This window comes from Mustela putorius, unplaced genomic scaffold (assembly GCF_011764305.1).
Source record: "Mustela putorius furo isolate JIRA1106 unplaced genomic scaffold, ASM1176430v1.1 tig00000198_pilon_pilon_pilon, whole genome shotgun sequence".
NCBI lineage: Eukaryota > Metazoa > Chordata > Mammalia > Carnivora > Mustelidae > Mustela > Mustela putorius.
In genome coordinates this window covers 4,875,994-4,900,850 of record NW_025421311.1, presented here as the reverse complement: position 1 = coordinate 4,900,850, position 24,857 = coordinate 4,875,994, and the positions used below count along the sequence as shown (strand labels likewise).

The 24,857-nt window shown below is 38.6% G+C and overlaps 1 protein-coding gene across 5 annotated transcripts in view; it reads left to right on the top strand.

Moving 5' to 3' along the window:
- Positions 1-24,857, top strand: part of CWF19L2 (CWF19 like cell cycle control factor 2) — a 183,575-nt gene that overhangs the window by 7,682 nt on the left and 151,036 nt on the right. For 4 of the 5 annotated variants that reach the window (XM_013062408.2, XM_004764420.3, XM_045077526.1 and 1 more), the window contains exons 4-7: positions 7,358-7,468; positions 8,200-8,319; positions 14,766-14,859; positions 22,115-22,230. In XM_013062408.2, the coding sequence (XP_012917862.1) occupies positions 7,358-7,468; positions 8,200-8,319; positions 14,766-14,859; positions 22,115-22,230 (441 nt within the window). Of the gene's footprint in view, positions 1-6,314; positions 6,447-7,357; positions 7,469-8,199; positions 8,320-14,765; positions 14,860-22,114; positions 22,231-24,857 lie in introns of all 5 variants that reach the window. The other variant, XM_045077527.1, reaches the window with a different exon arrangement.

The window sequence follows — 24,857 nt, the reverse complement described above, 5'->3', positions numbered from 1 at the left end:
TAAAAGATCTACTTTTATTTATCTATTTGACAGAGATCACAAGTGGGCAGAGAGGCAGGCAGAGAAAAGTGGGGGAAGCAGGCTCCCTGCTGAGCAGAGAGCCTGATGTGGGGCTCGATCCTAGGACCCTGAGATCATGACCCAGGCCGCAGACAGAGGCTTTAACCCACTGAGCCACCCAGGTGCCCCTAACTTATTTAATAATTTTTTACATTTTGGTTTTTGAGTGGTATACCACCTTGCTGTCCTGGGTAAACTTCGTTTGGACATTGTTGTTTATTTATGGTATGTGGTGAATATGGTGTGTGTGGTATCATATATATCATGTTATCTGTATATCTATATTTCTATATCTATATATATATATCCCCCCCTGTTGTATTTGCCAACAATTTGTTGAGAACTATTGGGTTTTGGTATAAGGATACTGTTGGCCTTGTATATGAGTTAAAATTAATTCCTCTTCTGTTTTCTAGAAGGGTTTATGCAAAATTGGTGAAGATTTTTTTTTCCTTAAATCTTTGCTAAAATATACCAATGAACCTCTTTGTGCTTGGAGTTTTCTTTATGGGGTGCTTTTAAAAAATTTATTTATTTCTAAAAATTTTTTAAAATATTTTATTTATTTGACAGAGAGAAACAGCCAGAGAGAGAACACAAGCAGGGGGAGTGGGAGAGGGAGAAGCAGGATTCCCGCAGAGCAGGGAGCCCACCGCAGGGCTCCATTGCAGGACCCTGGGATCATGACCTGAGCTGAAGGCAGACGCTTAATGACTGAGCCACCCAGGTGCCCTTGTGGGGTGGTTTTTAAATCCCAAATTTAATTTATTTAGTATCTATATTAAGTATTTTCTGTTTATTCTTGAATTAGTGTTGGCAAGTTAAGTTTGCAAGGGATTTTCTTATTTCATCTAAATTGGTGAATTTTTTGTCGTAAAGTTGTTTATGATATTTCCTTATTGTCCTTTTAATGTCTGTAGAATCTGGTTGTGTCCCCTCTTTTATTCCTGATTTTGCAATTCCTGTTTTCTAGGTCAGTATAGTTTGAGGTTTATCAATTTTTATTAATTTTTTCAATGAAGTGCCTTTTGGATTTATTGATTTTCTGTTTGTATACTTTCTCTTTCATTGATTTCCACTGCCTTTTTATTATTCCTTTCCTAACACGTACTTTGTGTTTAATTTGCTCTTTTCTTTCTAACATCCTAAGGTAGATATTGATTCTAAATCTTCAATTTTTCTAACGAATATTTAATCTATTAATGTTTCTTTTGGCACTGTTGTATCTCTAATTTTGATGTGTTAGGTTTTCATTGTCATGTTTTTCAAATATTTTTTAATTGATTTTTTAAATTTTTTAACCTGTACGTTATATATATTTTAAAATTTCTAGATATTTTTGGATTTTACTAGTTTTTCTTAATTCATTTTTGGGTATGGATTTAATTCTGTTATTGTCATATAACATACTCTATTTAAATTTTGGTTTAAAAAAAAATTACCAAGGGGCGCCTGGATGGCTCAGTGCGTTAAGCCTCTGCCTTTGGGCTCAGGTCGTGATCCCAGGGTCCTGGGATCAAGCCCCGCATCTGGCCTTCTGTTCAGTGGGGAGCCTGCTTCCCCTCTCCCCCAGCTCCTGCCTGCCTCTCTGCCTACTTGTGATCTCTGTCTGTCAAATAAATAAAAAATCTTAAAAAAAATTGCCAAGAGTTTCAGTTCAAGAAGGCAATGCAGGAAAACTTTATTATTTTTTTTTAATTAAGATTTTATTTATTTGACAGAAACACAGTGAGAGAGAAAACATAAGCAGGGGGAGTGGGAGAGGGGGAAGCAGGCCTCCTGCTGAGCAGGGAGCCCTATATGGGGCCCAGTCCCAGGACTGTGGGACCATGACTTGAGCTCAAGGCAGAATCTTAATGACTGAGGCACCCAGGCACCCCAGGAAGACATTTTTCTTAATTTGTTTTTCTTAATCTGTTTTTGGGTGTGAATTTAATCCTATTATTGTCATAAAACTTACTTTATGTAATTTTGGCTTAAAAAAATTATCTTTAAAATAAGGGCATAGAATGGTTGAAAATCAAGGTGGGAAAAAAAAAAGATGTAGGGGTGCCTGGGTCACTCAGTCAGTTAAGTGTTTGCCTTTGGCTCAGGTCATAATCCTGGAGTCCTGGGATTGAGATCTGCCTTGGGCTTCCTGCTCAGCAGGAGCCTGCTTACCTCTCTGCCTCCTGTTCCAACTGTTTGTGCTTTTTCTCTGTTTCTTCTTGACAAATAAATAAATAAAATCTTTAAAACAAAATTACCGAGATTTTCAGTTCAAGAGGGCAATATAGGCAAACTCTGAACTTACCTCCTTGGAACACACCAAGTTATACCTGTTTCCCTTCCTTGTGCCTTGGTCTGGGAGGTGTTTCAAGGCAAAATGCTGTAGCGTTCACACCATTTGTTTTCCTTTTCAGGGATCACAGCCCTGTATTACTGAGAGTCAATGTTCTGAGAACAGTTCCGAATATTTTCTATTATTCTATTTCTATGTATTTTTAGTCTGATGCCATTTATTTTGTCTTGGCCAGAAGCAGAAGTCCTCAAGTTTCTTTGATATTTACTGCTAACACTTTGCTGTCTTGGTTCTGTCTTCCAGATTTTTTTCTTATATGATTAGGGGTGTGGTTATTATGAGGACCACACAAGAGAGGAAGAGTTCTGGAAGCTGTGTTAGGTCAGGAGGCACATTAAGCTTGATGGCGTATGAGTCCTTTAAGATGAGGTGGAGGATTGAAACTAAAATCAGCAAAAGAAATGAGGTCATAGCATATTTGGGAGGGGGAACAGCAGTTGTGTGAAATTGTGAGGAAATTGTATACTGGTGAAAATGAAAAACAAAATTAGTAGGAAGAGAATGAAGGCAGGCAAGTTCTATAGAACTGTTCGGGTTTCACTGTTCTGTGACTGAACAGTAAGAGTACTAAGTGTATCACGATGCTTCTTTCATTCAGTGCCTGGTATTTAATGCTTGGATTCTGGCTGCTAATTAAAGTTTCTGACTAGGGCTATTGGAAGAGTAGAAAAAGAGGATTTAATTAATTTTAGTGCACCTTTACTGAATCCAACTCTTTATCAGACACTGGTATAGATATAGGGAATATAAAAAAAGAGGTTTTTGTTTTCAAGCCTTTGGGGAACTCATTTTCTAGTTAGATAAATAGATACATGATTTCAGTATGTAATCTTATGATGCTGAGGCCAAACAATATAGTCATTGGTTAAACAAGATAGTTAACTTTTCTCTCCTATGAAAGAAACCAGGTAGGCAGTCTGGGACTAGTGTAGTCTTCTGGGACTAAGGCTAGTTCTACTGTTTTACTACTCCATCATCATTACAGCCTTACCTCTTAGTCTAGATAACAAGAGGAGGATGCTCTCTCTTTCATAATTTGACTTCCAGGAAGTCCCACAGAATACCTTTATTTTCATGTCATTGGACAGTGGATCATAAGTCTTCATTTACCAGCAAGGGAGGCATTTATTATGTTAAATAAACATAATAATAATAATAATAATAGTAATAATAATAAACAGAATAATAATAATAATAAACAGAACAAATAAAATAGTGTTCTGTTGACAAGTAAGAAGAGGAGCTTTGTGACAGGGAGCCATAGAAGAGGTCAGATGTGTTTTCTTTACATGACTCCTAGGTATATTTAGGGTGGGGGTTGGAAAAAGGAAGGGGAGCAGGAAAGACTGGTGTCCAGGAAACTAATTTGGTTATCCCAGTTGTCTGGGTGAGAGATAAGATGTGATCTCGAATACTTTAAAGGAAGGGGCATGTATTAGTTGGGGCCCTGGGTTGCAGGGAACAGAGATCAAACTTAAATTGGCTTATTCAGAAAAAGGGGCAATTCATTATTAGAGTACAAAAGTCTCCTAGGACATGTAGGTATGGGAATGTCGCTGGGTTTTAGGAATGGCTGGAATTAGAGTTTCAAATGCTTTTATCAATCATTTTGCCATCTTCCATGTTTGTTTTTCTCTGAGTTCAGTTTTTTTCTTGGTCACAGATCAGTTTTTTGCTGAATTCTATTCCTCATAACAAAAATAGCTTCTACCAGTGCATTTTCAGTTCTCTTTAGTTTTAGCAGCCCCATTGAGTCTTGACTTCAAGTTCCTGGACAGTAACTCCGATTGATACGAATTGGGGTCAGATACCTACCTTTGAACAAATCAGCCTTGGCCAGAGATGGAAGTGGGATTCCCATGGTAGGCATGGTAGGCCTCCCATGGTGTTCGCTGTATGGTACATTTGAGAAATACTTTGGAAATGGAAATAGTAGGTTTAGATGGGAGGGCTAAGTTGATCCTGAGATTGTTGACTTGGGTAAGTAGATGGTTGGTGGTACCATGTAATTGAATTCCGTACTAGAGGAGGAGGAACAGGTTTCATGGAAGAGATGATGGATTAACTTTTTGTTCTTACTGAATTTGGCATGGCCTCCAAATGTAGTAGGTAGTTGGTTAAATCACTGACTTTGGGTAGACAAAGGTGAAAGATATCAGTACAGTTGGTAGTAGTTTGAGTCATGAGAGTGGATTTAAGGGCCAAAGGGGAATGTTTAGAGCTTAGAAAATGTAGTGGGCAAAGAATGGAACCCCAAATAACATTGGTATTTAAGGGCTGAGCAAATGAGGAAAAGTGCATGAGGGACGTGAAGAAGAAACCAAGAATGGGAGGAGAACTGGGAAAGGCCGTGGAGGTTGAGAAGGTGAGTTTCCCAGAGTTGTATTCAGCAGAGGTCTAGGGAGCTAGAAGTGGAAACATTCTGCTGCACTGGGCAAAGTGGAAACCAGTGGTAAGCTTTAAAGATGTTTTAGTAGGTTAATGGGGACATAAGCCACATGGTAGAGTTTGAGAATTGGGTGAGGATGTGCAGACGGAGAGTGTAGACTGCTGTTTTAAGAATTTGGTTTAGAGTAGAAGTTGGAAGATAAATGGCTGCTAGAGGGAGACATAAGGGCAATCAGTGTTCCCCTTCTTCCCTCATTCACACACACACACACACACACACACACACACAGGATGGGGAATACTTGAACATATTTCTAGGGCAATAGAGAGCTTTGGTTGAAGCTATGAGACAAAGAGATGATTGATAGTGCAACCATCCTAGAGGACCAGGAGTCATTGGGGCCAAGATCTGTGGAGGAGGAACAGCTTTAAAGAGGAAGAGTTAACAGGAGGTAAGGATAGGCACAGGCATAAATAGTTCTGTTGGAAGTTGGGTAGGAAGCTAAAATGACTTTATTTTTATTGATCAAGAAGGAGAGAGCCATTTGCTGACTGTATGTGGAATGGAATTTGGTAGAAAACGTGAGAGAGATCTTTAAGAAGATGAGGAGCATCACCTCTCTGCCAGGGCATTAAGCAAGGTCTCTAGGCGAGAGCAGATGTGGTTGCTTTCCTCGTAGAACTTGCTGTGAGATTAATCAGTCACGCAAGTAAATGTAAAACTGATAAATGCTTCAAATGGGGGGAGGAAGCTAAGGGAGTGGAAGAGAGGGTTGACCAGGGACCAGGAAGAGGAATACTAGTTGTGATTAAGAGTCTAGCTCAACTGAAGTTGTAAAGGGTATGGTGATTGGGTTTATGCAGGGGTGGAGATGGTTTGCAGCTGTGGTGGGGAAGCAGCTTATGGCCCTGCTCAGTGACTTTGAAGGGATGGGTTAGCATTTCAGAGGGTAGAGAAAACTTGTAGTTTCAAAAGAAGGCCTTGGGGGGGGGGGCGCCTGGACACTCAGGAGAGTGTAAAACTCTTGATCTCGTGGTTTGAAGTTCAAGCCCCACGTTGGATGTAGAGATTACTTAAAAATAAAATCTTAAAAAAAGAAAAAAAAAAAAGAAAACCTTCAACAGAATCCTGTGGAACACTAATGTAAACATTTTTTGTTTTCAGCATGATCTTAGCAGATTGACTCTCCCCCAAGGAATGTGCTAAATCTTTCAGATTATAGACTCCCTTTATAGTGGATAATACCAAGTGGTAGGAACCAGTTCTCTCAATTGCTTTTTTTAAAAAACAGTTTTTACTTCAAGTCCAGTTAGTTAGCACTTATTGTTAGTTTGAGGGGCGCAGTTCAGTGACTCAAAACTTCCATAGGTCATCCTGTGCTCATCACAACACACGCAGCCCTTTCTAAATTGATTCGACAATGTAAATATGAGTAGGCCAGAAACATATTTATAGTGATTATCTTAAAAATTGTAACTGTATATGTAAATAGCTAGTTCTAATGTTTCTACTAATCTAAATCAGGGCCTGAATGAATGAATGAATGAAGTCTGCTCTGCATTGGAAAACAGTTGTCACTTGAGACGCCAGAGCACAAATGTGTTTACTCCACGTGGATTATACCTTTCACCAGACATATTGTTGTTCTCCAGTTAGGTAATTATCGAGAACTTTGTGACATGAAGGAATATTGTTCTCATTCAGGAAATCCTTTTTCTTCCCGTGGCCTCCAAGTTTCTCTGCTTTGCATTAGCAAGTGTTGTGTACTGGGTGATTTCTAGGATCTTTCCTACACTTCCTGTACAGCTCCAAAGAGTAGATGATAGAGCCAGACAGATCTAGATTTCTATTCTGGTTCTCCTACTTGGATACCATGTAACTTGGGCAAGTTACCTAATTTGGGGAAGCTTTTCTTATCTCTAAAACCAAATAGTATTTTATGTAGGATAGTTTTAAGGAGTCATCTTGAGAACATATGCGAAAGTACTTATTACAGTACTTAACATAGAAGGAGTTGATTGATGTATTTGTGGAAAACAGAACCCAGAACTTGGCATAATGCTGAGCACATAGGGGATGTTGGCTAAATACTTTGTAGCTGATTTAATAATCTGGTATTTAAACACAGTAACAAAGTGCTTTACCAGCCTGGCTTTTAACTGAGATCTCTGCATTTTTAGACCCAGGGAAATTTAAAAATTTGAAACTTAGAAGACAAAGTCATTTACTTGAGTGTTGTTTCCCTTGTTCTAGTTAAACAAAGATGTCAGTATTGCTTAACGTTGGTAGGAACCGAAGCTCCGTATTAAAGTGGGTTCTCTGTTGTCAGTTCTAATCTTTTGTTTTCCCTTTCCCTCAGCATGACAACAGTCGTGGTGTTTCATGGGCTTATCCCAAAAGAGTGGGTTTATATGTTCCTTGTTCATATTTTCAATGTGGCTTTTTAAAGGGGAAGTTGACTCTAAATTTTTTTTTCTAGAAATCTGAGTTCACCATTTAACAACATAGAATTTTTATATGCAAGTCTGCAAGTTTGAGAATTTCACTTGTATGCTAAATATTCTTAGAGCTCTGAAGATGAGTGGGTTGAGGCTGTCCCATCCCAGACTTCTGGCGGAGAAAAGGCCTGGAAAGTGAAAGGGGAGAATTCAGAAAGAGAAGACAACCCATCTATCCAGGTAGGTCCCCTGGTTTTAAAGAAAGAAGTGTGAATAGCTAAGAATAGATGAATGTTAAAATGACAGAAGCTTCAAGAGAAAAATTAGACTTTGAAAACAGTATATATTTTGATGAATAATTCTGGCAGTGACGCTGTTTGCTTAGTGTTCAGACTTCCGTACTTCTTCGTGAGAAAGGGAATACTGACCCCTGTTCTGGTCCCCCAGAGGGTTTCTTCCCTCTGGTTGTTGCTAGAAAAGCATCATGTTCCTCTCGTGTCCTGAAGCTCTGTACCGTTACGTGTATCTGAGTGAGTAGAGTTCGCTCAGTTTTTATTTCTCTTCACCAGATCATGTCATAATTCCCATTAGCAGTATTTAGAGTTGAAGAGTTCACAGATGTGAGGCTGTCTTTCATTTGCCGCTGTGAGAATGCAGCTTATACGCTGTTGGCCGCAGCGCAGAAAGGTGGAAGGAGCTGGTGTTCGAGTGCCTGTTCTGTGTCAGGCAGCAGACTGTGTGCCTTAAATCTTTTCTCTGCTTTACTCCTTAAAACAGTCCTAAAAGGGAGGAATTTATTCTGTTTTACAGGAGAGAGACTAAGGCGCAGAGGGACTAGAAAACTTGCATCAGGATAGGCAGATGTAGGATTTGAGCCAGGTGCATGTGCCTCCAGTGTGCCTGCTCTTGTTGCCAAGTGTTTTTCACTTCTAATCAATGTAGATTGAAGTAACTTTTTTTTTTTTTTTAAGAGAGATGAGTGGATGACAGTTGATTTTATGTCTGTTAAAACTGTGTGCTCATCGTCACTCAGAGCTGACAAGGAGGCTATGAGGAAAATAGAGAGAGAGAAAACCCAAGCCCTGGAACAGGTAAGGTACTGAGAATGCTTTAACTTCTAATTTGCCTTTAATCAGCAATGAGATATTTATATAAATGCGGTTTTACTTGTGAAATATTATATTATCTTTTGCGGTACTTAATAGCATGAGTGGGGACAACTATGAAATGGGGCAGAAATTCTTAAAGATGCATCTCCTGTAGGAAGCCATTTTAATGCTGAACTAGATTGACAGATCCAGGGCACATATAATTGGATGAATATTGAGTTTGGTTCACAGCTTGGATTCACAAGGGTTTTGGCTTGAACTGTGCTGCCTGTGTGGTCTGAAACTCTTCAAGGTGAGACTTCATTTGAAATATTCTTGTGTTGAAGTACTTAGTTTTTCAAGTACTTTGAAGTGCTTGGTGGGAGTGAACGCCAGTGCTGTCTGGAAGGTCCCATTGTCGATTTCGGCATCACGGGTTTCCCAGAAGAACTCTTATGATCTAGAATCACAAAATACATGAAAATATAAGGATAGTCCGTCCATGCGTGGCAGTCATCTGAAATAATGAACAGTAGAATCAGACCCAAAGAGCCTTTATCCGTTGGGGTATTTAATAGCTTTATACAGTAACTGGAGGTATGGAAATACGAGTAAGCAATAAAAAATTATTATGAAGGCAGATCTGGGTAAGAGCCAACAAGAACTTATAGAAATAAAAATTCACAATTGGAATTAGAATGAGAAACTCAGTAAATAAGCAAACAACAGATTGAATACAGCTAAAGAGAAAATTAGTGAACAAGAAGATCATCTTTAAGAGTTTACCTTGAACACACCATAGAGGGACCAATAAATGAAAAACGTTAAGAGTGATCATAGTAAGCGTCTTGTGAGCAGGGTTGTTTTCTGTCTGCCACCCCCCATTTAATATTAATTCTGAAAATGGAGATTTGGTACATGGGATTGACTTATTAATTAAGCAGCTGTTCACATGGAGCATTGGAGGGCAGGGATTATGACTAAATTCTTGACTAAGTTCTGGAACATATCTTTGTCTCTGAGACCTGACACAGTTGGAGTCTTACCTTCAGAGAAGAGAAGGAGAGTAAACGGAGCACTAGTGGGGATGACCAGTGTGCGGGGGAGCTGTGTGAGGTCTGGAAGTTGGGATTCCCAGGCTGAGACAAGTTTGCTTCTGAAATCCTGCCCTGCCATTGGTAGGCATTGATATTTTGGCGTGTTAGGGTAACCCTGGACTGTGTTCTTATGCTTTGTTTATATCCTGGTCAGGCCTGTTCTCCATGTCAAACCACAGAACAGAGTAAAACCTTGAGTACCTTCAATAGATTGAAGTAGTGACCAGTTATTCTTAGAAAAACGATTACATAAAAACCATCTTCATTTTCCTAAGAAACAGTAATTATTTGTTCTTATCTCACCACCTTTCCAGCTTTGAATTCCAGGTTTTCTAATTAACATAATCTTTTCTTACAAACTCTTATATGAACTTCTGTGATTCACTGGAGCTGGCATCCATTGATCTACTTGCCTATGGAGTTTTTGTCTTTTGCCTTTGTATCATCCTCTTCATTCCTGCTGGAGTGCCCTTGTTAGTGGTGTGTCTTCTCTGGGGGCCTCAGTTGTCTCATCTGTACTGGAGTGGAGTTCCTCTGTGTGAGGAGCTGAGGACGGCCCGTGGAATGAAGAATCGTGTAAGATATTAGTAAGATTCAGGCCCTGATTTACTCTTGTGCAGGCAATTTCAGGAAGCTCTTCATTTCTCACCTAGCATCCTATGACAAATGGCAGATTAATCTTTTCAAAGTACAGCTCTGATCATGGTGTTACTCTCTTTAGAAGTCCTTGTGATTCAAGGGAAGGGGATTGCCTTAACCATTTCTGATGTTTCCTTTCTGGGAGAAGAAGCCCCACTAGGGTATTTTGGGTCACACTCTTTTCTCATTCTGTCCTTGAGGACATGGAGTGAACTTTCTTTTGGAAAATTTGGAAGGAATGCACTGGGCTTACCTGCGCTCCCTGCTTATGGACCAGGTTCCCTCCAGAGCCCATGTGGGGAATGAGGGGAGGAGGGGTTGGCTGTACTTGGGGAAGTCTGCCTTGTTGTGCTGTTCAGTTAATAGGCCCATTTGGTTTTTACTGAAAGAAAAAGTCTCTTCCAAATTAGTCTTCATTAGCAACAGAGCTAGTTTTTGTCTTGTATTTCCTTAAGGTTTAGTTGTATTTCTTAACTTGTTCAGAGCTTGCATGGAAAAGAAAGATGCCATATTTACTCTTCTCCTTTAATCCCCCCCATCCCCCCCACCCCAATGCTGCCATGAATAGAGTCCAAACACATTGGTTGGGATTCTTTTTCTTGGGTAATTCATACTCCATCCAAACTAGTGTAATTACATTCCCTCATGTCTTTGCAAATTCCTGTCTCTGCATCTTTGTTCATCGGGTGCTTTCTAAGGGAATTCCCTTTCTCTTTGTAAGTCTGCATCTTATTTATCCTTGAAGGCCTAACTTGATATGCACTATGAAATTTTTCCTCTTTAACTGAAATAATGGCCCTTGCCTTAGAATCATATGTTGATTCTTGTTATGGAGGTGGGGATAAAATGAAGATCATGGGAAAAAGTCTGATGATGGTTTTTATTTTTTTAATTCTTAATTAATTAATTAATTTTTAAAGATTTTATTTATTTATTTGTTAGAGCGCACGAGCACAGGCAGACAAAGTGGTAGGCAGAGGCAGAGGGACAAGCAGGCTCCCTGCCGAGCAAGGAGCCCGATGTGGGACTCGATCCCAGGACCTGAGCCGAAGGCAGCCGCTTAACCAACTGAGCCAGGCATCCCTGATGATGGTTTTTAACTGAAGCTTCAGTGTGAAGTGTGCTGATTTTATGTCTCTTCTGGTTTTTCAGGATATCATTTCTTTTGTGCTGGTGTGTTTCAAAATGTAGGTCATGTAATTGATTTATTGCAGTCAACACTTAAAAATATAAAATCAGGGGCACCTGGGTGGCTTAGTCGTGAAGTGTCTGCTTTTGGCTCAGGCCATGATCCCAGGATCGTAGGATCGAGCTCCGTGTTGGGCTCCCTGCTCAGCAGGAAGCCTGTTCCTCCCTCTCCCACTCCCCCTGCTTGTATTCCTTCTCTTGTTGTCTCTTTCTCTCTCAAATAAGTAAATAAAATCTTTAAAAAAATAAATAAGTTATCAGCATATATTACATGTAACAAAGATACATTTTGTTTCTTTGTACATTTTAAAAAGATTTTATTTATTTATTTGACAGATGTGGGGGTAGAGAGAGAGAGAGACAGACAAGCAGGGGTAGCATCAGACAGAGGGAGAGGGAGAAGCAGGCTGCCTGCTGAGGAAGGAGCCCGATGCAGTACTGGATTCCAGGATCCTGGGATCATGACCTGAGCTGAAGGCTACCGCTTAACTGACTGAGCCACCCAGGCACCCCACATTTTGTTTCCTAAAACCTTTGCTTTGGACACACACACACAAACACACATGCATGCACGCACACACACACACACATGCAAGCACACACATTCAATTTCTCTTTAGTTGAAGGTCACAGAAAGGTTTGTAAACACATGCTCAAGGCTGTGTTTTTGTTGTCTGGGCCTCTTCTGCCCGCACTGTTCTGTAATCTATGGGTGATAGCACGTATCTGTAGACTTAGTCTGTAGACCGTTTATAGAGATGCATATTGGTCTCTCAACCTTCTTTTGCACTCAGGACGTGTCCCCACTACAGTCTTTGGGTTCATGTGGTGATCTGGCCCCATTCCTGTTTCACTGGGGCGCTGGTAGTGTTGATCATCTTACAGCAGTTGAACTAAGGGCTGTTATTTTCTGCTCGCATATAGAGCCCAGTAAAGCCTGTGGTTTCAGGTCACTTTACCATTTTGCATTTCTGTTCTGTTCTGTCCACAAAGATGTTTATCTTGTTCTGAACTGAAGTATGTTTTATATATATATTTAAAAAAAATTTTTTTTTTTTTTTGGCAGAGAGATGACAAGTAGGCAGAGAGACAGGTAGAGAGAAAGGAAGGGAAGCAGGCTCCCTGCTGAGCAGAGAGCCCATTGCAGGCTCGATCCCAGAACCCTGGGATCACGACCTGAGCCAAAGGCAGAGGCTTTAACCCACTGAGCCACCCGGGCGCCCTAGTATGTTTTATATTTTGTGTATCTTTTCTGTTTGTCCTGAGCAAGGAGATTGTGATGAATAGAACCTTCATAAACCATTTTGACTAGAAGGCCTGAGTGTGTTTTAGAGATTGATTTATATTGATATAGTTTATTTCTGGTTCATTCCTTTTAATCACTGTGTAGTCTTTCATCACCTAACTATGCCATGTCCATTTCTTGTGCCAGTCTGTGGACATTGGCATTGTTTGCTGTTTTTCACTATTTATAAACAGTGCTAAGTGAAGGTCCTTGTGCGCATTTCCTCATTCACGTGTGTTTGGACTTCTCCCTAGTGCACATCTAGAAGTGGAATTGCTAAGTTGTAAGATATGCACCTATCTTCTTTGAGAAATACTTGCAAAGAGATTTTAACAGCTTATACTGCCTCAACAGTGTATGTTTCTTTCTTTCTTTTTAGGATTTATTTATTTATTTAAGATTTATTTATTTATTTAAGATTTATTTATTTATTTATTGGGGGTGGTGAGGAAGGGCAGAAGGAGAAAGAAAGAGAGCAGGCTCCCTGCTGAGTGTGGAGCCTGACGTGGGGCCCCATCCCAGGACCCTGAGATCATGACCTGAGCCAAGGCAGATGCTTAACCTACTGAGCTACCCGGGTGCCCCAACCAACAGTGTATTTTTCTTTACCATACTTAATATCTGTATGACCAAACTTTTAAATTTTTGTCATGCTAATTAATGAGTGAGAAATGGCATTTCATTGTTTTTATATGCATTTGCCTGATTACTGTGAGAGATCTTTTCTCTTTTTTTTTTGGTCCATATTTCTTAAAGTATGAATTGCTTATGTGCTTTATTGATTTGCTTTTAGGGTTGTCTTTTTCTTACTGATTGGTGTAGTTGTTTATACATCCAGTTCTTTTACTTTTGTATATTTTCACATAGTATCTCACAGTTTGTCTAGACTCTTGTCAAGTATATCTCTTTGAGTATCTGCACAAGACCACTGGAAGAAATTCCTTGATTATAGACCCTTGGAGGTTTTGTGGTAGTCTAACAAGGGAGGTAATGGAATTGTTTTTGGTATAAACTAAAAGTCAAATCCTTATGGTTTTGCTTATCTTCTACATTACCCTTGAACTTAAATTTTGTACCTTGAAGATTCTGTACTCTTTTGTCAGCTCATGAATATTTTTTAAAAGCTTTTTAAAAAAATTTCTATCCACCATTTTTGTTTCCAGTGGTAGGGTTGATACATAGTACGAGAAAATAATGTTTAACTCTCTTCAGTCTTCTCCATCTATTTGCTGTATTAGTTTTAAAAAGCATTTTCTGACTTCTAAGGTCAAGGCAGGTGCCCCAGTCTGTGGCTCTCTAGTGTGCTTTGCCATAGCACTCAGCTGTTTTGGACTTGCTCCATTGTCTTTCTCCTGGCTGCAGACCGCCTTTCCTCTGATGGGAAGACCGCCTGGCTTACACCTTCGAGCCGCAGTGCTTGGCCCAGTGCCTGGGACACAGGAGGCACTCGACTCGTGACAAGGCTGCCATCAGCTCTTTCAGTCTGAGCAGATTTCTGCCTCTGATCTTGCTTGTCTTATTTCTTTCCTCCACTCTGAGTCCACTTATTCTTCGTGTAGTTCAGAGCCAGTCACTTTCATGATTTACCATTGCCCCAGCATGAAACCCCAGCAGCACTTGGCCCTCATCCCTGATGATTCTACAACCTCATCTCTTATGACTACTCACTCATACATCTAGGTTTTAGGACAGTCTGGATAATCTTAAATTCCTTGAAAGCTTTCTGTTTCCTCCTGGGTTTTTCCAAACATGCTGTTATTCATTCTCTCTGGAGCATTTCTGTGCCTTCTTCCCTCACAAAAGAGAATTTGGCTGACTCCTGCTCCTCTTTAGGTCCAAGGCTGCACGTGTTACTTCCTCTAGGAGGTCCCTGATCTGTCAGCGTGAGAGGGGGTTAAATTGTGTGTGGCTTTAGCACTCCACACTTCCTCCTCTGAGCCCTTGTCAGTTACTTGTTTGTTGTCCCTGTTCCTCACTATTTCATAAACTAGCAAGATCTGACTTAGGCATATTGACTGTTCATTAGATCTTCTGCATCGAGAGCATTTCTGGCTCATAGTAGGCATCAATGTTAATTGAGATATTATTTTTTTCAAGTTGCAGAACAGCCTCTCTTAGGAGTGTTTAAAATATTTGTCCAAGGTTACAATTGTTAACTGAGTCTCAGATGTATTATTTATTAACAGATTTTATGGTGAGCTTACTTTTAAATTGTGATCTCTGAAAATGTTTTTTTCTAGTCCAAACTGCTGGAGAGAGAATTGAATCCATACTGGAAAGATGGCGGGACAGGTCTTCCCCCAGAAGACTGTAAGATGTCATCAATTACCAAAGGTATCTCCGGATTTTGGTTGCAGCCACATAAGCATGTCTTATAACTTGGTATTCCTCAGGAAATGACCAAAGTTAGTAGACTGGCAAGATTTGGTTATTCAAATATTAATGATTTCTGCTTGGTGCTGTAGTTTTGATTATGTCCAGAATTCTCTGTGTTTGTTTCTGTATTTGCCAAACAACTGTAAGTCTATTGATTATCTGATATGGAATCCATACGGTTTCATGTTATGAGTGTCTATGGATTATTACTAAAGGTTCAGATAACATAATGATGACGCAGATAAAATTTGTGCAGTCTTTTGAGGCCTTATTTAAATTTAGTACCTGGGTGGATTATTTTAACTATATATGTTTGGGAACAAATTGATTAACTGTATATATTTTGTGCTTGATAATGCTTCCATATTTGAGTTTCTGTTTTGGATGGATTAATACAAAGTATGATTCTGTGAGAATATAATAATGCTTTGGTTTGTTACAAATTCTGTAACAAAATGTGAAAAATCATAAGTCTGAGATTTAATGAAAATAATGCATAAATATTTAACATGTGATTTCATATCTTCAGAAACTCCTACTTTGCCAGCATTCATAGAATTTGTTATTTACTTTAGGATGGTGTTATTCCAGCAGATGGAGATAAAATACTTAAGTGTCACATAATCACACTTGATGCCATAATTTAAAAAAATATTTATATGCTATGCTAGTTACATGTCTCAATGACGAGTCCGTGAAGAGTTTATTTAACTATAGCTAACGTGGTGCAGAGATAGTAGCGGTGTCCAGTATGGGGCTGTCTTTTCCTTTCAGTGGTTTATCAGAAGATTCTCGTGCTTTTTGTTGTATTCTTTATTTTTTTATTTTTTTTTTTTAAAAGATTTTATTTATTTATTTGACAGAGAGAGATTACAGGTAGGTAGAGAGGCTGGCAGAGATAGAGAGAGAGAGAGAGAGAGAGAAGCAGGCTCCCCGCCGAGCAGAGAGCCCGATGTGGGACTCGATCCCAGGACCCCGAGATCATGACCTGAGCCGAAGGCAGCGGCTTAAACCACTGAGCCACCCAGGTGCCCCTGTATTCTTTATTTTTATTTTGGCCATTCATAGATATTCTTTTTGTGTCTTACACAAAAAGATGTGGAGATGTTTCTAAAGCCACCCTATAAGTTTGTTTATAATTTTTCTTTAGCAGTTTTGGGTGCTCTTAGTAATTGCAGCATTTTCTTTATTGCCTTTCAGCATAGATAGAAATGTCTCTGCTGGGTTGTAACATAGTAACTGTAGTCACACAAGAATCTCTTTGAGATACTTTTTTTTTGGTAATTTGAAAGCATAAGTTTAGGGCAGTAGGGTAGCTCACTGAACCATTACTATGTTGACCTGATTTTTTGATCCAGGGTTTTGCTACCATTGTTGTCAGAGGACAGTTAGCAAATTAATCTGTGGGGAACACTTAGAATTGACCAGCTGAACCTTTGGGTGTTTGCAGCCAGTAGACTCTTGGCTTCTTGAATGTGGAAGACTCAGTGTTGTACTATAGGTAGTATCTTTCAACTGGGTGAAACAGCATCATCTCAGATCTGACAAGAAAAATGATCTAATAAAAAGCTTTTAGAGAGCCTTTTTTCTTTTCCCCTTCACCACTTCCCTTTCCCATTATTACTCTTATTTAGAAGGAGGAAGAATGACAGAGCCCGTCTGTCAGAGGTTTAGATCCCAGAGTTGACATTAAGTTTTAAATGATCTGCAGGCTGGACTGCATATGTGGATAGTGTAGTCATTCTGTGTGGACCTGTGGTAGGGCTGAGCTGGTTAGGCCCCTGACAGTGGTACCACTTGAGTATGAAGGAGCTCTGGAGAGGTGACATAGTGGTAGTGTTAAGGACTCAGAATTTGGATTCAGGCTACTTGGGCTTAGTATTTTTGGCATTTCCACTTAGTAGCTTTGTGATTTTGGGAAAGTTGCTTGACCTCTCTGAGTTGTTTACTTGATTTTTTAAACATTTTTATTTACATTCCAGTTAGTTAACATAGTGTAGTCTCAGTTAAAGGTGTACAAGTTAGTGATTCAACACTTCCACACAGCGCCCGGTGCTCGCCGCGGCAGGTCCCTCCTCCCTCCTCCACCCCCCCCCCCCCCCGCCCCGCACCATCCTTCTGGCCTTCATTGGTGTGTTCTCTGGAGTTAAGAGTTCTAGCTCTATTTTTTTTTTTTTTCTATTTTACAAGAAGAGTTGAAGTAAATTCTTCAAGTTCATGGTTAGCAAGTATCCAAACCAGCATTTGAATCCAAAGAGTTTGGCTCCAGAGCCTGCTTCCTTCCCAGCATACTCTTCTGTGCCTCTCAAAGATGCAAAGCAAAGTGTACTTTCACCTTTTATTTTCTCATACATCTATGTCAGATTTTTTTCCAGAGTGAGCATGTAATTTGTATTTGAAAAAATCTATTTAAAGCCAGCCAGCTTAATTTGATGTCAAGTTCAAGCATTTAATTTTCTGCCAAATTGGCACATCCAGAGGTTAAGGAAAATAGCTGCATAAGGACATACCCCGACTAAAAACCCCAGGATGGTTCAATATAGTATTAGCTTATTAAGCCTGATTCTTTAGAGATAGAGAATAAGAGTTTTTCTGTTACTCTTTGCTGCCAGAGGTCTCACCCTTGCTTATGGAAGCAGATTTTGAAACTCAAAAGTGTAAAGCAAATCAGAATTTTCTTGCTTAAAATAGTTTTAATGGGAAATGTCCTTTATGCAGCATTAAATGGAAAGAATGAAAAGAACAGAAAACGTCTGTAGCCGCATCAGAACCAAGTCCCCTTTTCTGCATACCACCCTGGGCCATGTCATCTCTTGATTCTGCCCTTTCCAGCCCCTCTGCAGTCTGCTTGCTACCCCTCTAACCCATCCTCCACAAGACAACCATAATGAGGTTCTCAGAAAGTAAGACCAGTGCTGTCAGAGGCCTCCTCCTCTAAAATTCTTCAACGGCATCCCATGGTTCTTGGGATAAAAACAAATAGCCTTCAGGAGGCCAGGCAGCCCTGGCCGCTCTGATCTCTGGCTGCTGGTGCTCTTCTTGCAGGCCTTTGTTTACAGGGCTCACAGGGCCTTTGCACAGGTTCCTCTCCATTACCTAGCTAACTCCTACTTGTCTTTCAGAATGAGCTTCCTCGGAGGGGCCTTTTCTGACCCCCAGACCAGGGTTGTGAGCTGCTGCATGTGCTGGTAGCTCTGTCCCTTGGCTTCCAGTAGTGATTGCACATTTATTTCCATGGTTATTGAAACGCCCATCTCTAATGAGATGATATGCTCTGGGCAGGTAGAGAGTGGCTGTTGCTGCTTACCTTTTATCCCCAGCAGCTAGTAAAATACCTTTATTAAGTAAATAATATGATAAGCTACTGAACGAAAGTATGGGGTAAAGCAAAATGTGAAAAACCAGCATTTTGATGAATGTTTGATGTTTTATCATCCTTTCATTATTACCTGGTTAAGCCCAATTTAGAAATGAAAAAAGAAAGATAAATGGTAGGTGATCCCATTCAGTTTCTGAATATTGTCTACAGAATATGTATGCACCTGTATTTTATGTAAGAAAAGGATTGTTGCTCAGTCTTTGCCTAACACTTGCTCCATGTGGCAATAATAGTAGGCAACATTAAATGCTCTTGTATTTTCATAACAGCCATGCGTCTTAATATCAGAGCATTCACGGGATATTGCCTCTTAACCTAAATTTACAGTAAAAGATGTTTTCAGAAATAAGTGCTTATGAAATTGACAAACTACAACAGGGTTTTGAGGCAAATAGCTCTAAAACCTGGACAGAAGGCTCCTTAGTTTCACGTTGTCTGGAAATAGCTTCCCAGGTCGTTTAGAAAATCAGCCCGGAGGTAGAGTAAATGAGTAAATGCCATCTCCCATCCATTCCTGAAGGTGATCTCACTTGAGGACCGAGGACATGGCCACTGCTGTTGCAGCTGGCAGTAGGGCTGGACCCTGCTTCAGAAGCTTTGCTTCTCGATCTGTTTTCTACCCTTCAGAATCTTCCTTTGTGAATTTCAGCAAGTAAGCATCAACCTGATCTTTTCCTTTGGCTCTGCAACCTTTCCTGAGAGACAATGACTATCCATCCCACATGTGTTTACTGTGGCTTTGGTTTTTTAGAGTTAGTACATCATTTTGCCACGGAAAGGCAGAAGTGACCTCTGGAGGCAGTCAGGGCAGCCCGGGTAGAATACCAGTGGAGACCAGTGGGAATCCCACGGGATGTACAGAATCCAAGGTGGTTGTAAGTGCTAGAAAGGGAGCTTCCCAAACCGCAAATGCAGCTGGTCCCGGAGCCTGGCATAGCGGCACCATGTGCACTGGACTATGTTTTATTCATGTTTTTACTTCCTTTTATATTCAGCACGTTTTCATATTCATAGTAAATATTTGCTAAGTATTTGTTAGAGTGAATTTCATGGTGAATGGTGCTGTAAATTGTATTTTATTAGCTTTTAAAATATCTGATGATTTTCCTGTTAAAAATATTTTATTATTGTATCTCTAATGATAAGATTAATAAGACTATTGAAATAGAACATGTAATCAACTAAAAATATGTTCCAAAGACTGTGAATTTTACTCATAATTGAATTCACTGAATATTTTTATTGTTTGATTTCCTTGATAAATGTTAACATAAGAGTAAAAGTCTTCCTATTTCTCTGAGATTTTTTTTTCTCTGAACTATGTTAATATATTGGTGATTTTTCTCTGAACTGTGTTAATATTTTGGTGATTGTGCAGGAAATCTTCACTCTGCCCATCAGTATCTTAACAGTTTCTAGATAACTCCGAACTTATGTAGCTGGGACATTAACATAGGTATTAGTGACAGCGGGCTTCTCTTTGTATAAATTGAGGATTTAGACTAGCTTCTTTCACTAATTGCCTTGTTAAATTTGAACTCAAAGACTAGATAAAATAAAAAGATAGCAAGAGCAAAATAAACTTGAAAGAAAAGTGAATCATTGAGTTAACTAGAGATCTAGGGTTTTTTTTTTTTTTTTTTTTTTAAAGATTTCACTTATTTATTTGACAGACAGAGATCACAAGTGGGCAGAGAGAGAGGAGGAAGCAGGGCTCCCTGCTGAGCAGAAAGCCCAATGCGGAGCTAGATCCCAGGACCCTGAGACCATGACCTGAGCTGAAGGCAGAGGCTTTACTGAGCCACCCAGGCGCCCCTAGAGATCTAGGTTTTGAAGTACAAAGTATTTTAGACCTAAAGAAAGACCCATTATCTTAGAAGATTCTGAATGCTTAGCATAGACAAATTTTTGAGATTTGAGTGAGACTGGAATTAGAGGAATGAAAATCTTTTTTTTCTTTAAACTTTTTATTAAAATGTAACACATGCAAAAAAGTGTAGAAATCATTCACTGTACAGACTGATCATTTTCCCAAAGTGAATATCTGTATCATCAGCATACTTTTTAAGAAACACAGTGTTATTAGCGTCTCAAAAAGCTCCCTGTGACCCTTCTAGTCAACTGTGCTCTTGTCAGAAGGCTGACCACTATTCTGGTTTCTAGCACCAGAGACAGTTTTTCCTGGAATCAGATAGTAAGTACTCTCTGCTCCCTTTTTGGTTCCTGCTGCTTCTGGTCACATTTTCAGATGCATCCATGTTGTTATGTATAGGTGCAGTCATTGATTTTCATTGCTGTATAATAGCCTGTTTTAGGAATATATCATAATTCATGCTATATATCCGTTTTACTGATGGTGAACACCTAAGCTTTTCTAAGCTGGTGTTACTGCAGACTTTTCCACTATGAAGATTCTTACACATGTCTTTTGTGGTCTGTGTGTGTTTTTGTTGATTTTAGAACTGGAGTGATCCAAAGCAATCCTATTTTTTTTTTTAAGATATATTTTTTTTATTTATTTGATAGAGATCACAAGTAGGCAGAGAGGCAGGCAGAGAGAGACAGGAGGAGGAGGCAGGCTCCCTGCTGAGCAGACAGCCCGATGCGGTACTCGATCCCTGGACTCTGAGATCATGACCTGAGCCTAAGGCAGAGGCTTTAACCACTGAGCCACCCAGGCGCCCAAAAAGCAATCCTATTTTTGTACAGGGAAAATCAGGAACAAAGTTTTGACTTAAGTAACTGATTAGATTTCTTTATGCATATCGAAAACGTGATGTGTGTAGATGGAAATACAAGCGCTTAATAAAGTTTGTTGAAGGCATTCAGATTTTCATAGTTGGGGATCATGACTTCATAGAATAATTTGTTTTTTTTTTTTTAATTTCTTTTCAGCGTAACAGTATTCATTGGTTTTGCACCACACCCAGTGCTCCATGCAATCCGCCCTCTCTAGTACCCACCACCTGGTTCCCCCGACCTCTCACTGCCCACCCCCCGCCTCTTCAAAACCCTCAGATTGTTTTGATACACATTTCAGTATTACCATCTGTAACTTCCTTATTTGTTCTTCGTGCTGTATCTGAGGTAGCTTTTTCCCTGCTATGTGTGTACTTTTATTCTTTATTTCTGGGAATGCCCTGCCTATTCTTATCTTTGTTTATAGAAGTCCCAGTCATTGTTTTAAGCCTGATCTGTAAATTGTTCCCTGACCTCCCATTTAGAAATAATTCATTGCTTTCATTTTTTCTATCATTACTTACACTTAAAAAAATTTTTTTTGTTACATATTATCCTTATTGTTACTACTTACATATTCTTACACTCCAACTCCTAGATTGCAGTTTTTTTGAGGATAGCTTCAGTTTTGCCTTCCTCAGTCCTTAAAATCTGTACCTTGCATAATAGGTTTATACATAATAAGTTGAGGGCACTGCACCTGGGCAGTGCAGTCAATTAAGCATCCAGTTCTTGGTTTTGGCTCAGGTTTTGATCTCAGGATCGTGAGATGGAGCCCTGCATTGGGCTCTGTGCTTAGCATGGAGGCTGCTTGAGATTCTCTCCTCCCTCTTTCTCTGTCCCTCCTGTTTGTCCTCTCTCTCTCTCTCTCTCTCTCAAATAAATCTTTTTAAAAAAACAAAAACAATAAATAATATGTTGAATTTTATTTTATTTTACTTTTTTAATATGTTGAATTTTAAATGCCCTTATGATTCTTATATGTTCTGGGAAAAATATCTAATTTATATTTTAGAAATTATTATAGAAGCAATAAATATTGATTCTGTTATAAACACATGAAAAGTATGACTGACATTTAATATTGGGATTTAGTTTCAGTAGTAGAAGATGGTGGACTAAGCTGGCTCAGGAAGTCTTACCAAAGAATGAAGGAACAAGCTGAGAAGCAGAATAGAAATTTTGAAGATGTTGTGGCTGAAAGATACGGGGTGAGTACTGGTATCAATGAGATAGGTATTATATTTACACTTCAATGAGACGTAAGTGTCTTTAACTCTGTCAGTGATTTGTGCTCTTTTGAATTAAATGGATGTTAAATTTCTTTCATCTGCTGAAGCCATCTTCTACCTTTTTTTAATCATATAAACTTTTGTAGCATATTTTTATTGACATGATAAATATAAAACTTAAGTATGTACAATTTAAGTGTGTGTGTTTAATGTAAAAATAACATTTTCTCATTGTGAGAAAATTTAAATAATGCAGGAAATCCTCCGTGGCATACCTCTTGAGATAACCAGTGTTGGAATTTTGATATATTTTAGAGTTTTGGTTTATTCCAGAGATGTTATATTCCAGAGTTTTCCAATATCCAGAGTTTTCCAATATAACAGGTTTATTAAAAATATATTTTTAAATATATATTTTGTAACATATATATTTAATATATAAAAATATATGTTTTATAACATATATTTAAATATATATACACACACCCACACATACATGCACACACTTTTAAAACAATGGAACCATGATATTTTACATGACACTTTAGAACCAGCTCCACCAGAGACGCCCAGGTGTTTTTCTTAAGATGAATTACTAAAAACAAAATTGTTAAAGGATATAGACACTTGAAGTGAAATATATATTGCTGAATTTCTCCACAGAAAGATTAACAAGTTATATTTTCATTACAATGACTTTTCTATCACATGGTTTTCAACAGTAGGATTATCTTTCCTTACAGTCTGCTACCGTGTTTGAAAAACAGATTTTTTTCATTGCTTTTTATACATTTGTTTTCCAGTGAATTGGTATTTTTTCATATATTTTTGGCCATTTATATATATATATATATATATATTTATTTATTTATTTTAAGATTTTATTTATTTATTTGACAGAGATCACAAGTAGGCAGAGAGGCAGGCAGAGAGAGAGGAGGGGAAGCAGGCTCCCTGTTGAGCAGAGAGCCTGATGCGGGGCTCAATCCCAAGACCCTGGGATCATGACCTGAGCCGAAGGCAGCGGCTTTAACCCACTGAGCCGCCCAGGCGCCCCATGGCCATTTATATTTTTAAGTGAACTGATTGTTGGCAGTATTTCCCATTTTTCTTTTGGGACGTTGGTTTCTTTAAGATCTTTTAATTAGTCTTCACATTTTTCTCTTAGTTTCATGGTTTTTCCTTTTTTTTCATTTTTCCTTTGTTTTCCCTTCCACATTTTTCATTTTTCCTTTGTGTATTTGCTATGGGTAAGTTTTGAATATTGTTACCTAACAAAGTCCATCAGGTTTTCCTTTCATAACTAATTATTCTTCCTGTAGTTCATTGTAAAACCTCCTTCACCCCAAAATCATAATAATGTATGTCTGTATTTACTTTGAGTACTGGCTCAGTTTTATTTTTTTGCATATCTTTAATCTTCCTGGAATTTATATTTGTGTATGTTGTGAATAGGCTTCTAACTTTCCTAAAGACTTATAGTATATTGACTAAATTAATCTTTTCCAACTGATTTGAAATGACACACATTTATTATAAATTTATTATTGTTATAAAATAAGTCTGTTCTTCTACTCTCAAATCTGTTCCATTGATTTCTCTGTTGTTTGTGGAATTAGTGTAGTACTCTTACAATTATTATAGTTTTCAGTAACTCTTGCAGATAGTAGGTAAGTAGTGAACACTTACTATGTGGCAGGGTAAGTCTTTTTTTTAGTCACTAAAAGATTAGCTTTTCATTCTTATATTTCTTTGTTGTTAAATCTAGAATCATTTTGTTTAGTTCAGGCTCAGCAGAAACAAACATTTTCCCAGAATTCATCATAAGTTACAGATCTTTTTTGGAATTTTGATTTAAATTTAACTAAATGTATTGGTAAATCAGGTATGATTAATATCTTTATAATGTTGAGTCATCTCATCCTAAAATACTGGATATTTCTCTATTCAAGTTTAATTTATGCTTTTCAGTAAATTTCTCTGTGTAGTTGTTATGCGTGGGTCCTTAAGGTTTAAAAAAATTTTCTTCCATTTGTGTATTGAATCTTTTTTCCTTTATGTTCTTGGGCTTTCTGTTGGTGCTAACATGCCAATTTTCTAAACTCATGTCATTAAATTTAATTTTTTCATTGGGTCATCCTGGGAAGATAGTAATATACAAATGATGATTACTTTTGCTTTTTTGCCCTCTGTATTATAATATTAGATCTTATTTGTCCTCTTGAAATAGAATCTCAGAACCTTGATAAAAGCACTGGAAGCTAGTTTTCTTGTTTTTCCACTTAAAATGCTGTCAGTGCATTTCAGATGAAGATTATCATCTTTAGCAAGTATTCTTCCATTCAGAGTTTAGTCAGGGGTTCTCTCTTGTTTTTTGCTTTTATTTTTACATTAAAAATGTAATAACTTTTTTGATCCTTTGAGGTTGATTTGATTTTTTTCTTTTACTTTTTTTTTTAAGATTTTATTTATTTATTTGACAGACAGAGATCACAAGTAGGCAGAGAGGCAGGCAGAGAGAGAGAGGGGAAGCAGGCTCTCTGCTGAGCAGAGAGCCCGATGTGGGGATTATCTCTGCCTAGGTTAAGATAATAACTTCCATTGTG